Source organism: Odocoileus virginianus, chromosome 1 (genome assembly GCF_023699985.2).
Source record: "Odocoileus virginianus isolate 20LAN1187 ecotype Illinois chromosome 1, Ovbor_1.2, whole genome shotgun sequence".
NCBI lineage: Eukaryota > Metazoa > Chordata > Mammalia > Artiodactyla > Cervidae > Odocoileus > Odocoileus virginianus.
Window position 1 is genome coordinate 85,422,706 of NC_069674.1, and position 15,249 is coordinate 85,437,954.

General features: G+C 36.7%; 1 protein-coding gene across 19 annotated transcripts in view; it reads right to left on the reverse strand.

Moving 5' to 3' along the window:
- The window catches only part of HDAC9 (histone deacetylase 9), a 972,671-nt gene that overhangs the window by 242,390 nt on the left and 715,032 nt on the right, over window positions 1-15,249 (reverse strand). For all 19 annotated transcript variants that reach the window (XR_011488684.1, XM_070470395.1, XM_020901439.2 and 16 more), the window contains 2 exons: window positions 12,506-12,626; window positions 8,165-8,214 (listed from right to left, as the gene is read on the reverse strand). Coding sequence is in view for 18 of the 19 variants with exons in the window: in XM_070470395.1 (XP_070326496.1) it covers window positions 8,165-8,214; window positions 12,506-12,626 (171 nt within the window). In the remaining variant the exon portion in view is untranslated. The remainder of the gene's footprint in view (window positions 1-8,164; window positions 8,215-12,505; window positions 12,627-15,249) is intronic.

A 15,249-nucleotide genomic window follows, 5' to 3' on the forward strand; every position in this document is an offset into this window, starting at 1 on the left:
TCTTGTGTGAATGTTGATAATCAAGAACCATAGGCAAGAAAATGAACAGAGAAAATGATAGGAAAAGAAATTGCAGGAATGAATGTGTTTTCTTCTTCCCCACTACTGACACAACTTTGGCTGACATAGTTGCACATATATATGTATATATGTATATATTTATTTATTTATGCCCCCCCCCCCCAACCCCTGCAACAGGTGTTGTAGTTCCAAGGGTAAAAAACACATGTGTAAAGCTTTGATGATAGCATTTTTTAACTATCTCATTTTGACAACAGAAGAATTTTAATAGTTTTGTTACAGTCATTTTTACTTTAAGAAAATGAAAATGAAATTTCAAAATGCATTCCTTAATGTCAAAGCAATCAAAAGAATTTAATCACAGATGGAATGCTACAGTTAAGTGAATTAAGGAGGAAGTTAAGGTTTTCATTTCCAATTTTCCTCTTCCCTGCAATGGACATCAGGCAATTAAAGATTCTATAGAACTTTACAGTTTGCAGTAACACAGAGTAACGTATATATCTATCTGGAGGGGGGAAGGGGTTGTTGTCTACTTCCTTGCAACTATCATTGGGTATACATAATTAGCATGATCTATGCAATACTGCAAACTTTCTTTGTTATTTACAAAGAATTCCCTGGCTTGCATAATATCTTGGACTATATTTTCCAAGTCTAGGGCAACATGATCTTTTTGTGGAATCCACAACTTGAAACAAAATTCTCAAAACAATTGCACGAAGGCCGCTTATCTGTTTTACTTTTTCCAGGTGCCCTGGGGTGTTCCTGCTAGTATCATTTGCATTAAGTTTAAAGCTAATGAAAATCCAAGTACAATGAGAAAGAGAGAAAGGGAAAGAGAGATTTCTAATCAGGGTGGATCCTCTTGTGCTGGAGGGAAGACTGCGATGCATCTTTGATAGCGGCGGTGGAGGAAATGAAACACTGACTGCAAGCCAGGTTAGACCTGACCATTAATATGAGGAAAATCAACATTATCATGATTACTGCATGTGAGAAACAGATGCTATTCTCGCCTTTTTCTGCAAATGTAACAAAAGGCACCGTACATGCTGGGGACACCTAGGTGGGAATAACACATGATGTATAAGTTTAAGAGGAAGGGGGCTCCTGCATCATTATCAAAATTCCAGGAATATCCAAATTTTGGCATCAGCATTAGTTTTTTTTTAAGTTTTTTTTTCCCTAAAGAAAAAAATTCCTTACTAATCAACAACTACTTCATGCATTTGTCAAAAATATGATGTGTTAGGAGAGCCTCAACAGGTAATGCCTGGATGCCTCCTCCAGCTCCACACTCATAACCCACCCCAACAAACACACAGACTCACCCAAAACATGTTCATTCCTCATTGTTCTTGAATATTTGTCTTACAACTGCTCAAGTGACCCCCACACCCCTCTTCTTTCTTTTCAGTTCTGGAAGTTCCCTCCTCTCTGTTCCCACAGCACATTTATCCAAACCAGTCCAATGGAAAGGCTAAGAGCAATGGGAAAAGCAGTCTTGTCTTCTTAGTCTGCATTCCTGCTCCTTGTCTAATCACTGACAACTAGCCTTATCTTATTTTTCCTGCTCTTTACTCCTTTTATGATGGCATACTTCATGCCTTTTAAAATACTGTTTTTCTCTTTTTGGTTTGTTTCAAAGAAGACAACTGTAAACAGCAGGAGAAAAATTAACCAAATCTTTCTACTACACTGAATTTAACTATACGTCCACACATTTGCTCATAAAGTAAATCATTTCTTGATATTATAATACAACAGAGAAAGTCAGAGCTGTCTTTGAAAGATGTGCCACTGGAATTTTTTTACTGTCACTGGGTGGATAAATGTGGAGAACCAATGAGATATAATAAATGGGGAAATAATATGAAGTTATAAATGTGGTAAAAATAATCGAATTTTCTTCTTAAAATATGCACACATACATATTATTTTCATATATGCAAATTTTATATATCAGAAGGGATAGCCTACATTTTTAATCTGAGAGAGTGAAAGAAAATCTGACACGATTCATCCAAACTTGCCTCCTCTACAGGGAACATAGTTTATATATAACTAAAATGTCTGCTGAAAACCTCTGAGCAACTGAAATAAGCCTAAAATTACCTCCACACCATCACCTAATCCTTCTCCCTATTTCCTCCTCCCCAAATCACAAAAAAATTGACATCCATAAACCTCGCAGGGTGTCAGATCTAGGTGTAATCAAACAGAATATGGATGGAAAAAGTTTGTAATAAAAAGCCAGCGTTGCATTCGAGGACTAACTGAGCTGCCGTTGGAGAAGGTGCCTAGATGAAACCTCCCAGGGCCTCGGGCACACCTTTGACCAGTTAGGCAGCCCCGTGCTCTGCAATTCCGCATTCCTCCTGGGGATTGTTCTGCCTCTTCCCTGCCTCCTCCTTCTCCCATCAAGGGTCTGACACTGCCCACTGACCACGTTTATTTTTCTGGCTTTTGGCACTAGGAGCTGGTCTGCTGTAGGATAAAAGTGGAATTCTCTGCTGTCTGCAGGGCTTTCCCCAGGGAGCAGAGAATGAAACCCAAACTTATATATAAAATCATATCCTGTTTGCAAACATCATATTCCCTTTGCTTCTCACTAATCTGGTCCTGTAAACCCCAGCACAGCTTGAGAGCCCATTCCTCATCTAAACAAATGCCATAAGCCCCTTTATACTTTTACAACCATGTCAAAAAATAATATTGCCTGCCAATAGTGATGTGATTGGAGTTGCCTCCTCCGAGCCATAAAAGAAGTGCCGAGTCTGTTATCAATTTCTCTAAGTGTATCAGGGGAATTATGGGTCGATTCAGTTCCAAGTTATAAATGACAACTCAAAAGCCGCAGAAGTGTTTGAAGCTGGGAGCTGATGACGACATTATCATAAAAGCCTGCTCGTCCTTGCTTTTGTGGTTTTTTTTTTTGTGGCCTATCAAGTGAAGAGGGAAAAATAAGGCTGAGAAATGACTTCAAGATTTCTTCACACAGCAGCAGGTCAGATGGCCAGGAAAATGATCACTATTTTTAGTGAAATACCCTGAGGAGTGAGAACTAAAGTGGTCCGGCACTGGCTTTTGTTTCCAGAGTCCCTTAATTATCTGTTTCACTGTATGATGACCAAGGCCTGGGGTTTGGTAAAATGCTCTTTTCAATTGGTGCATTTTCCTATAGTGCAATCACACAGTAATCAGAAGTGAGTCATGCTGTAGTAACGAAACAAAATGAGAACCAAACACAAAGGAATTCTGAGACCTTGAGATCGTTGTTCAAAACACCATTCTGGAGAGTACACTTTAAAGTGCCTTAGATACCACTCACCCATTGAACTACCCGAGCAAATAATCACATGCCATTTTATAGGAAAATCAAATAAGTAGTAGAGATTTTTTTAACTTCCTTCATAATGCCCCAGGTAGGCCCCTCAAAAGCCAAGTAATTCATCAGCATTCAGTAGGTACAAATTAAACCCATCTAGTAGGAAGGTATACATTCTAGGTAACTGCAGTTTATCTTAACAATTGGGGAGTATTAAGTGTTTTGGAATTTAAACCAATGGGTGCATCTTAGATAATATGAACCAGAAGGGTGCCTTAAGACAAAAGCAATTTCAGTGCTTCCAAAGCCTGCTAGGGTGCCCCCATGTTGCTGCCAAGCTGGCCCACTACAAGTTCACACTGGATATCTTTTGTATACTTAAGATGTCTCGGACTGTCCTGGAGGTAAAAATTAATACAAATCCATAGGACCCAGTTTCTCTTAGGACTTATACCAAAACCAAAGATCTCAGGAGTCCAAGATGGTCTAAGAAGACAATAAGGTTCCTAAAAGAAACAAAAGCACTGAATCAAGCTAGTTCTCTAGCATCAACAAGTGTAGATGTACACAACACAACACCTACACGCATACAAACTCACCTAGACCTACGTAAACACCACCAGAAGACCTATAGGCCAAATTTATAAAAAGAGATGCCTCTCTCAAGCCCTTCCCAGCAATGATGGAGTCCAACTAATCGAATCTTACTCTTCCTGCTTCTGCTTGTCCAAGCTAGATTTATCTGCCACCCTCACTGCCACTATACTGATTACATCGGTGCTAATCTATGACACCCACTGTACCAAAGCAGCAGTCTCTGTTCATTCCTTGGGCACCTTAAGAGTTTACTAGAGCAGCTCTTGCTGAAGAATAAGATGTGTCGGTGGTATGGGTTCAGCACAGCTGAGTAGATGTACTTGGTGTTCAAGGGACAGTGAGCCACAGGCACAGCAGAGGACAGGCTTGAGAAGTGGGCCCTAGAGAGCTATCCTCACTTCACCTCTGGGTCACGAATTAAACGTACCTGTAAATGAGTGGGGGTTTGATGACCACCCCTCTCTAACAGCTTTGATTTCCTCCCGATCACCAAATCCACAGAGCAGTCATTAGCTTTGTTTCAGTCTCTGCCGCGTTTGCAGATAATCAGTCATTCTCCTCAAACAGCCACTTAGGATGGCAGAACATAAGTGCAAAAGCCAAAGAGACCCATTTGAAAAGTCAGCTAATTTTCTGCTTTCTAGAATGGCTTTGCAAGCTCCTGGCTCCACAGGAGGTTTGAGAAAAATGAGCAAGGACTAATGTTGGATGGCGACTGTCTGTGCTGGGAGTCAAGGTGTGAAGCTCATGGCGAGCTGCCACCGAGGGGACCACACTGCACTAGCCACACCACTGTGCTGCTGGGCTCCAGGGACCACAGCTGGTCTGCTGAAGATGAAAGCTTTGGAAGGCCCTAAGCTGCATGTCAACCTCATAGTGCAAGCCTTTTATATGTGGCTTCAGGAAAATAACTTCCTTATATATTAAGTTTTAAATAATAAATTTATTTTTATTATTCTGTTTATCAAAGGAGAAACAACTTCTTTGAGCCTTCAGGTTTTTATCGGCAAAATGGTATTAATAATAATGACAATTTTATTAAGTTGTTATAAACCTCAGTTGTATGCCAGTAAACTGTAATGTCCAAATGGACATTGGTTATAGTTGCCATTCTTACTTCTACAAGGCAAGGTCACAGGTGAAAGAATAGCAAGATTATCCTTGCTTAATCGAGCATCACTGAAATGACAGAATTAGCTGAAAACATATGGGATTTCCCTTGGTAAAATTTAGTCATAGAAAAATAATTGCCTAATATATATACACAGGACTAGTTGTGTTTTTTTCATTCAATTATTTAAAAAATTTAACAGACTTAATTCCTAAGTTCTTGGAAACCTGATCTAGAATTATTTTGGCCTATCTTGATTTAGCACTCAGTTCTATAGGATGAGGGCTTTCCTGGTGGCTCAGACATTAAAGAATCCACCTGCAATGCAGGAGACCTGGGTTCAATCCCTGGGTTGGGAAGATCTCTTAGAGAAGGGAACCACTACCCACTCCAGTATTCTGGCCTGGAGAATCCCATGGACTATACAGTCCATGGGGTCACAAAGAGTCAGACACGACTGAGCGACTTTCACTTTTCACTTTCTATAGGATTATGGCTTGTTACTGGTAAGGGTTAACTTTAAGTAGACCATAGGTTATAGGGTATGCTTTAATGACCCACAAAAATGTCGCCATTTTTCCTCATACACTGTCAGATTCGAACAAATTTGTCTTTGAAATATGGTATAAATATCCTGGATCAAAAAGGCTTCATTAATTACTGAAGATGAAAAGATCTGAGGAGGTTCACAAACAAAATGTCCCACAATGCAAAGTGCTTTGTGAAGTTTACACCATTTTCTCCAGGAATGTAATGTATCTGCATACTCAGTGTAACTATTGAAAACCGAAATCTGCTAAAACACTATGTTAAACCTTCTTGTATTACCCTTTCTCCAGCAATATGAATGTCTAGCAAATCAGCTTCACACAGGAACCTGCAGTGCTCAGGGTCCGACATTTGGATTACTTAGGTATTTTCACAATCTTGAGATTCTTAATAATTTCTGGACAGGGGTATTTGTATTTTCACGTGGCACTGAGCCCTACAAATCATCTGGCCAATCCTGAAGTCCAGAATAACTTTTATACTGAGAAACAGGCTTAAGCACAACTGACCAAATAAATCAAAAAATATATTTCTGAAGTTTTTGTTATTTAAAAGCAGTCAACAGAAACAATTCCATTTACCACTGCATCAAAAAGAATAAAATATCTAGGAATAAACCTAGCAAAGGAGGTGAAAGACCTATACTCACAAGACGAGTATTTGGAAAGAAACAAGATGACACAGATGGAGGGATTAGACCATGTTCTTACACTGGAATAATCAATATCGTGAAAATGACTATACAACCCAAAGCAACCTACAGATTCAATGCAATATCTATTAAACTATAAATGCTATTTTTCACAGAATTAGATTTTAAAAACTGTAGAAAAGATTTGCACAAAAGACCACAAATAACCAAAGCAATCCTGAGAAAGAAAAATGGAGCTGGAGGAAACAGGCTCCCTGATTGCAGACTATACCACAAAGCTACAGGAAGCAGTTAAGTACTGACATGAAGAAAGATATAAATATCAACAGAACAGGACACAAAGTCCAGAGATAAACCCACGCACCTATGGTCATCTAGTCTTTGACAAAGGCAAGAACATACAATGGAGAAAAGACAGTCTCTTCAATAAGTGGTGCTGGAAAAACTGAACAGCTACATGTAAAAGAGTGAAGTTAGAATACCCCCTAACACCAAACACAAAGATAAACTCAAAGTGGATTGAAGACCTAAACGTAAGGCTGGATACTATAAAAGTCTTAGAGGAAAACACAGGCAGAATACTTTCTGACATAAATTACAACACATTTTTTTTTATCCACCTCCTAACGTAATGAAAACAAAAACAAAATTAAACAAATGGGATCTAATTAAATTTAAAAGCTTTTGCATAGCAAAGGATACCATAAACAAAACAAACAGCCCTAAAATGGCACAAAATAATAGCAAACAAAGCAAAACCAACAGGGATTAATTTCCAAAGTAGCTCATGCAGCTCAATATTTAAAAAAACAAAAAACAATCGAATCAAAAAATGGGCAGAACACCTAAATAGACATTTCTCCAAAGAAGACATACCGATGGCCAAAAAAGCACGTGGAAAGATGCTCAGCATTGTTAATTATTAGAGAAATGCAAATCAAAACTACAGTGAGGCATTCCTTCACACCGGTCAGAATGGTTATCATCAAAAAGATCTACAAACAACAAATGATGGAGAGGAGTGGAGAAAAGAGAACCAAGAGAACCACTGGTGGGAATGTGAACTGGTGCAGCCCTTTTTCTAAAAGACACCTGCACCCTAATGTTCACTGCAGCACTACTTACAACAGCCCAGTCCTGGAAGCAACTTGCATGTCCATCAACAGAGGAGTGGATGTTAAAGATACAGTACATGTGTACAAGGGACTATGGTTGTTCTTTAGTCGCTAAGTCATGTCTGACTCTCTTGCAACCCCCATGGACTGTAGCCCACCAGGCTCCTCTGTCCATGGGATTTCCCAGGCAAGAATACTGGAGTGGGTTGCCATTTCCTTCTCCAGGGGATATTCCTGACCCAGGGATCAAACCCATGTCTCCTGCATTGGCAGGTGGATTCTTTACTACGGAGCCACCAGGGAAGCCTCACAATGGACTATTCCTCAGCCATAAAAACAAGGAACTAATGTCATCTGCAGCCACATGAATGATTGTTGCACTGAGTGAAGTGAGCCAGACAAAGACATATATCATATGATATCGTTTACATATGGAATCTAAAAAAAAAACAGTACAAATAAGCTTATTTATAAAACATTAAGTCACAGACATAGGAAAGAAACTTATGGTTAACAGAGGAAAAAGGAGGGGAATAAATTGGGATATCAGCATTGACATATACACACTACTATATATAACACAGATAACTAACAAGAACCTACTACATAGCATAGGGAACTCTGCTCAATAATTTGTAATGACCTATATGGGAAAAAAAATCTAAGAAAAGAGGCTATATGTGTATGTATAACTGATTTACTTTACTGTACTCCTGAAAGTAACACAACATTGTGTATCGACTATACTCTAATAAAAAAATTTTTTAAACCAGTAAACTGATACTTACCCCAAGTCCACCACATGGTAATGAAGAAAAAAACTTTTGAGAGGAGTCACCTACATAGTAAAAAGACATGAAAAATATATAAATTTGAATATAATCATAGTTTTTAAAATTTTGGGTTTTTATTAATACATAATATTATGTCACATGGTATTTATCATTTGACTCAGAAGGAAACTGATCAAACTTTAGATTGTTAAGAACTCAAAGCAAATGATACATATATATACATATATTATTACCTATAGAGTTTATTGCCCCACACGAACACATACCTATGAAATTTAATTCTCAAGATTTTTTTTCAACTGCCCTACACAATTTACAATATATCACAATATCTTTCTTATTTATCATATATAAGTCAGCTGTTCCCTAAGTGTATCCCTCTAATGTGATGCTCTGAGCCACAAGGTTTATGAAATACACTCTCATTTTTCACATGCTCCAAATATTAAAATTTTTATCTAAGTATACAGACTTACCCTTAAATTCTAAATATAGATATAGCTGAGACCAAGTATATGATAAGCTTCTCCAATATTCACAATATTTTAAACAAAAGAGTCATAAATGAGATTTCATGGAAGTTTTAATCATTTTTGTTTATGAGCACTTCATTTTTCTATATTATCTACTACATGTATGGAGAAAACCAAAATTACCACTCCTAAAGTTCCAAGACTTATGTCTTACAAAGTAACTAAAGGAAAGGCAGTGGGGCATTTCTCTATCATAGTTAACTATCTCTGAAGTGATTCATATGGGTCACTGAGGCGATCAGTGGTAGAACCAGGTACAAATCTCCATTTCACTTATCCTAATTGTTGATGATCAACGAAATAAACAATAAAAATTGAAAACAGGTTTGTGATGAATCTTACGTGTCATGTCAGTAAAAGTCTAAATAGATTCTGCTGTCAGAGAAGAAAGTTTACTTCGAAAACAATAAACTGTATAAGTTGAGTTTTCAAATGCAATTGCTAACATATGGAAAACTATAAAGAAATATCTAAATGCAATGAAAAAATAAGATATCTCATATATATATAAGGACTTCCAACAGAAAAAAGACGAAAAGTCAACAGAAAAAAAAAATCGTGAAAAAATATTAAAATTGGGATACTGATATCAGTAAAAGATACATAAGCATTTTTATGGATAGCTTGGGGCATGGTAAAAAGTTTTATTAGTTGTTCCTCATAACAAAGATAATTCTGTATCAGTGAATATTTTGCAAGGATGTATTCATATGTGAAATTAAAATAAAAAATAATGTATATTTTAATGTCTGAACTTCTCCTTCCATAGTCAATGAAAAGGGCTAAAGGTAATATTACAATAGAATAAAGTAATTTTAAAAGTAATTTTAAAAAATGATTAAACTCTAAGTAAATATAGAAGACAAATAATACTTGAAAATCTACTTCAGCACTGTTTAAATAATACTAAACAACCAAATTAATCAATAGTTTAAACTTAGTAGTGTGTAAGAAAAGCTTATTTCATTGAGTTGACTTGATTTATTTTTTAATAACATTACATCACCTTATCCATGGACTGAGCTCCAGTTAGCCACAAGATAATGAAAACTGGTAGTGAAAAGGACAGGAACATTAATGCTCAGGAAAACCTCTCACCAGAAATGACTGGAGAGAATGTTTTAAAAGTGTCATCTTACAGGGTCTAGGGTATTTAAAGAGATAAATGGTGCCCATTTTCAAATCTAATTATTTTATAAGTTATCGATGTCTTTCATGATACAAAGACTGATGAATCTAGTCATAGTGAATTTTTATGTAAATCCTTTCTCCTAACACCAGAACATAACTTTTGAAAGTAGTAGTATCAATTAAACTCAGAAAATTCATAGAATTGAATAAATTTCAATTTACTATGTGTGTACACTGACAAACCCTCCCGCACCATCTGTGTTGGGAGGGATTAGAGGAAGAACAGGAAGTGTGGGAGTAAAAGAAAGGGATAAAGAGAAAATATCTTGATGGCTACGAATTTCTACACAATCATACATGGCAGCTTCAATTTGGTCTTTGAGATATAAATAAAAAACAAGCCCCAAGAATTCAAATTTCATAAAGAACAAAAAAATATGAGAAGTTAAACTTTTAAAAGAACAAGATTTTAAATTTAGACCCTGAATTGATGGGGAAAACTGATGTCGTTCAGAAGCATCATCAAATTTGAGTTTAGTGCTAGACATCAAGACTAAGCAATACAACATCCTTATTTCCTTTTATCCCATGGCCTGCACACAAGGCTGACACTGTTGCACTGACCCTGAGAGGTGCCTGTGGAACACCACACGTGTATCTACAGTTAATTCTGAAATCATCTGCTATATGAATTTTATTTCACATCGAATATTCAAAACTAATGAAATAAATGACCAAATTATTTGGACAAGACTGTAAAAAAACAAATAATTGATAGTTGGTGCTTTTATTGCGTACTTATTTGAAAGGGACTATTATCCAAGTTCTAAATTATACATTGAATTCATTTCTAAATATTCAAATCTTTAAATGATATGCATGTTTTGAGAAAATCAGCTTTTCTCAAAAGTGTCAAATTTCATGAAAAAAAAGTAAAAAGTGGTATTGCCATGTTTTATAAGTAGAACAGTTCAAAGCTGCCAAAATTCAAACTTCATTTCTTTTACAAATATGGCCTTTCTCTTAATATGTGGATTATGGTTATCGTGGAACATCTCTGGAACACCTACGTGTAAATTTATCTTAATTAAATCCAAAGTTTGAGATCTAGTTAAAAAAAAAAAGAAATGGGGAAAGTTCTCTACTTGTTTTCTCCTAACTAAACTAACAAATAATAAAAATGAACATAGTTTCCTATCCTTAAAATGCATGAGTATTTCGACCACAGAAGACTGTGCAAATTATTGTCTGGTTTACTTCATCATTTTGGTAAACTGGGTGGAATTATTAATTCATGCTAAAATAAGGAAATTTATTGTACAATATCCACAGCAAAAATTACTTTATGTAAAAATCTCCATGTGCAGAGACTGACTCCAGCAACAGAAAAAAGAAAACACACAGAGTGTAAATATCTAGATGGACTCACTTGCTTTATGTTAACATATAACTTTAATTCTACTATACAAATTGTCTTTCAACAAATTTTCATAAGGTTTTCTAAAAACTGAGTAATCTTCCTGTGTTCTCTTTTCTGTCAATTTCTCCCCACCCTGCATGCGCATAAATGCATACACACACACACACACACACAACTATATACGCTTACTTCATAAATTTAGGGATGCCTGCCACTTGTTTTAAAAGGGTAGATTTTTAGTGTTAAAATTGGTTACTGTTAATTTCCCCTCATAATTGCTTTCTAAGATGCCTGTCTACGACATGTCATCCACTTGCTTTCAAATTGTTTAGGACCAGTTAACATAAAATCATCTTGAAGTAATACTGAATTGGGTGAGAGAGTCCAATAATTTGGAACTGGCATAACAGGCTTACTGGAAAGAAAGGGACTTTCAAGAAAAAGTTCTAAAATGCATTTTTAGTTAAAACATAATCTTTTGGGCATACATCACCATGTCATGCATTGTTATTCTATTATAAAAGATTATTAATAAACTTAATTAAACAGAATGGTTTCAGCTAAAATGTTTCTGTCATGAACTTTCTTCAATACTGTTGATTCTATCACTCATACAAAGTTTACATAAAGCTGTGAAACATAAATTTGATTTCAAAATCTGATAACAAAGTTTAGAAAAATCACACTTTAAAGATTAGGTTTATTAGTTTTCTACTTCTGCCAACTACTATTTGATTCCGTAACTAAAACATGTACTACATAGACTATATTAAGATTTAAAATGCAATCTTACTATAAAATACAGGATTCTAGGTAGAGTAATAAGGAGGTTTTCACTTAAAATAAGTTATATTGTGCCCTCTGTGTGTTAAGATCATAGAAGAAAAGAACTGAAAGACACAAAATGAATTTGAAAGGGGAAGATAAATTTGCATAAAAATGTGAAAAAAAATTTTTAGATTAAAAATGTAAACAAACTTCCCAATGCATTTACTCCCATCAACTACAACATGGTGACACAAATGCTATTCAAATAAAAGTCAACATCATAAACCCCGCACTGTCACTTTTCCTAAAGCAGGATTTTCTTACTCTACACTGGCTAGACTGTAGACCACCCGTTCCACAGAGTACTGCTGTTGGAAGAGCTCTTTATCACACTGCTTGCCAAGCATTTTGAACTGACAGCAGCACTGACTAATGACGGTGCTGGAATGTGCTGTTCTCAGTAGAACGGAGGCCCATACAGACCTAGGAGTGTTCTGGGGTCCAGCTTCTGTCCGTCCAGGGGGTTGGTGCCATACAACAGTGAGTGATGTTCGGAATGAACAAGCTGTATTTCCTCCAGGCTGGCTTTTCGACCTTGAATTCGCTGAAAGAAAACAGCAGAAGTCTACCGTACTTCACTGACAACATTTAGGAGAAAATAAGACCCCAAGTCACATTTAAGATGATTAATAATGGGCTGAGTTTCATCATGGAGCAATGCGGCATTGATTTGCGTAACAAAGGACCATAATAATACATGAAAAATGAGTGTATACAAAGTTCAGATCCAATGGATTGCTTAAGCCTAAATGGGCAACTGACATAAAACATATTCTTCTTTGGCATAAAAAGATATCTATAAAAATTTAGTAATTAGTAAAAATTTGGTAATAATTCATAGTTAACTCCTTTATAAAAGTATGTAGTTAAAAATAAGAACTACTGCTTAGCTGAGAAGTAAACTCATTAAACTCTTACTTTACACTCACCCAAAGAAGCTGCTGAAACAGATTCCTTACCATTTCTTAAAAGGACATAAATACCAATACATTAATACATTTGATTATTCCCCATACGCTGATCACATGTGTGCACCTCACAGTACTGTTCATCTAGACAAATGTCATTCAAAATATGTAACATGGGAAATGATAACAGTCAGGAACAGAAGGGTCTGTGATGAGGTCTACATAGACTTGAGAGTAAATACTGAGAAACTTTTATAGCAACCCCTGACAGAGTATTTTAAACGTCTGTTGAATCAGATATAATTGTGTATGTCTTCAATTTTTATTTCATTATTGTAGTATCTCATTTTGAATGTATTTTATAGAAGCATTAGTCTGTGACAGAATGGAAATTGAACAAAAACAATAACTCTTATTTAATCAAAGATAATTTGAGATATTCTATACTCAACCAATATTTCTACATCCATGTTAGGCAAAAACTTGCATCTTAGCTAACAAAGAATGATTCTTCGACACAGACAAAATTGCACGTAAGTTAAGGCTCAGTCAATGGACAAAGCGTTCTTCCTGGTCACATTTCTCAGTTGACAAATCTTTTAAACCAGTAAACACCGTGCCGGTGTATGAAGTTAATTAGCCTTATGTTTAAAATTGCTATACTTCCTAAAATTACCCAGATAGTGTTAATATTTTATTTAAAATATGTATCACAACAAGACATTTGTAAGGCAATATATTAGCAGAGAACTACAGTAAAATTCGAAGAGAGTGTGTTCAAGGAATGCTGTCTCCTCATGTTCCTGACCATGAATTACCAGTTGACATAAAATCATCAGGTGACAACAACTGCTCTCAGGACCAAGAAAATTCCACACTCAGTCTCCCTAGTTTCAGGTGATGCTGCTGCTGTCTGATTCTCAAAGGGGGCGAAAGGTTCATGGAAAAGAACCTTGATACACTGATACTTCCTAGAAGTTTATTGGCTAGTGGTGCTTGTCACTGAAAATAAATCACCATTTCACAGTGTGAGAGGAATAGCAGGGGACTTGAGGGGTAACAGGAAGGTAATAGGAATGATGGAAAACAGAAACTTCTTGACACTGTGCCATTATGTGCTGAATAAATAAACAAATGCTTATGGCATTTTCATTGCCAAAGCACTGAAGTTCCCTATGTTTGACACCCCATTTACATTTCTAGAAAAATAAAAAAATATGCTCTAGAAAAATTATTCCCAGGTAGGTTTAAATGCTGAAATTAAACCAGGCAGGTAATGCTGAAGACTAGGGCAAATTTATGATGGCCATCTGGTCAGCCACTGCTCTCGTCAATAAACAAACATGTTACTGACCTGGATGGCTTGCTGGTAAAATCACATTTGGAAATGTTTCTGGAAGACCAGAACAATCAAAGAAACAGAATGACAAGTAATGAGAAAAGGAAAGTTCAAAGTCTCTATTAAAGGGAAACATTTTAACTGTGAGATCTCAGCTGGTGGAAAATCCCCCAAGATAAGCGGGGGTAACTCCACGGCCTGAGTCATCTACAACTGGAACGAGCAGCACGCTGAAAACCAGACCGTGGCACCCAGTCCCAGTCTGCAGAGTAATGGACACCACAAACGACAGGGCCCCCGCTCGCATTTCTGTGAGTCTGTGAAATCCACAGCCACTGACATCTACACGCTGATAACGGCAAGATATCCATATCTTAAACAAAGCCAGCTATAGCTAACAATCGGACCCACATTTGGACCACTTGTATTCTTGCCTGGAGAAGCCCAGGGACGGGGGAGCCTGGTGGGCTGCTGTCTATGGGGTCGCACAGAGTCGGACATGACTGAAGTGACTTAGCAGCAGCAGCAGAAAGCTCCATCCCCTTTCCCATAAAGACATTTTTCAGCTCTACAATGAATTTTTGCCTCTGGTATAATGTTAAATACACTTAGCAATAAGTACAGCTCTATGTTTTCACGAACTAGTCATATATATTCACATACCATACATTCCATGCATCTCCTAACTCCCTTCTCATTCTCCCACAACCGCACTACGCTGAACGCTCAATCACACATTTGAAAAATAATCTGCTAACAAGATTCAATTATTGACAGTAGCTCAAGTGCTGATAAATCTTAAGAGGACACCTGCTGCACCTCAGTCATTCCCTTGTGGAATATCAGTTAACTAACGGTAAGGGCAGAGCATCTGGCCCAGCCTGCTTCAGTCAGTCAGTTCAGTCGCATCCAACTCTTTG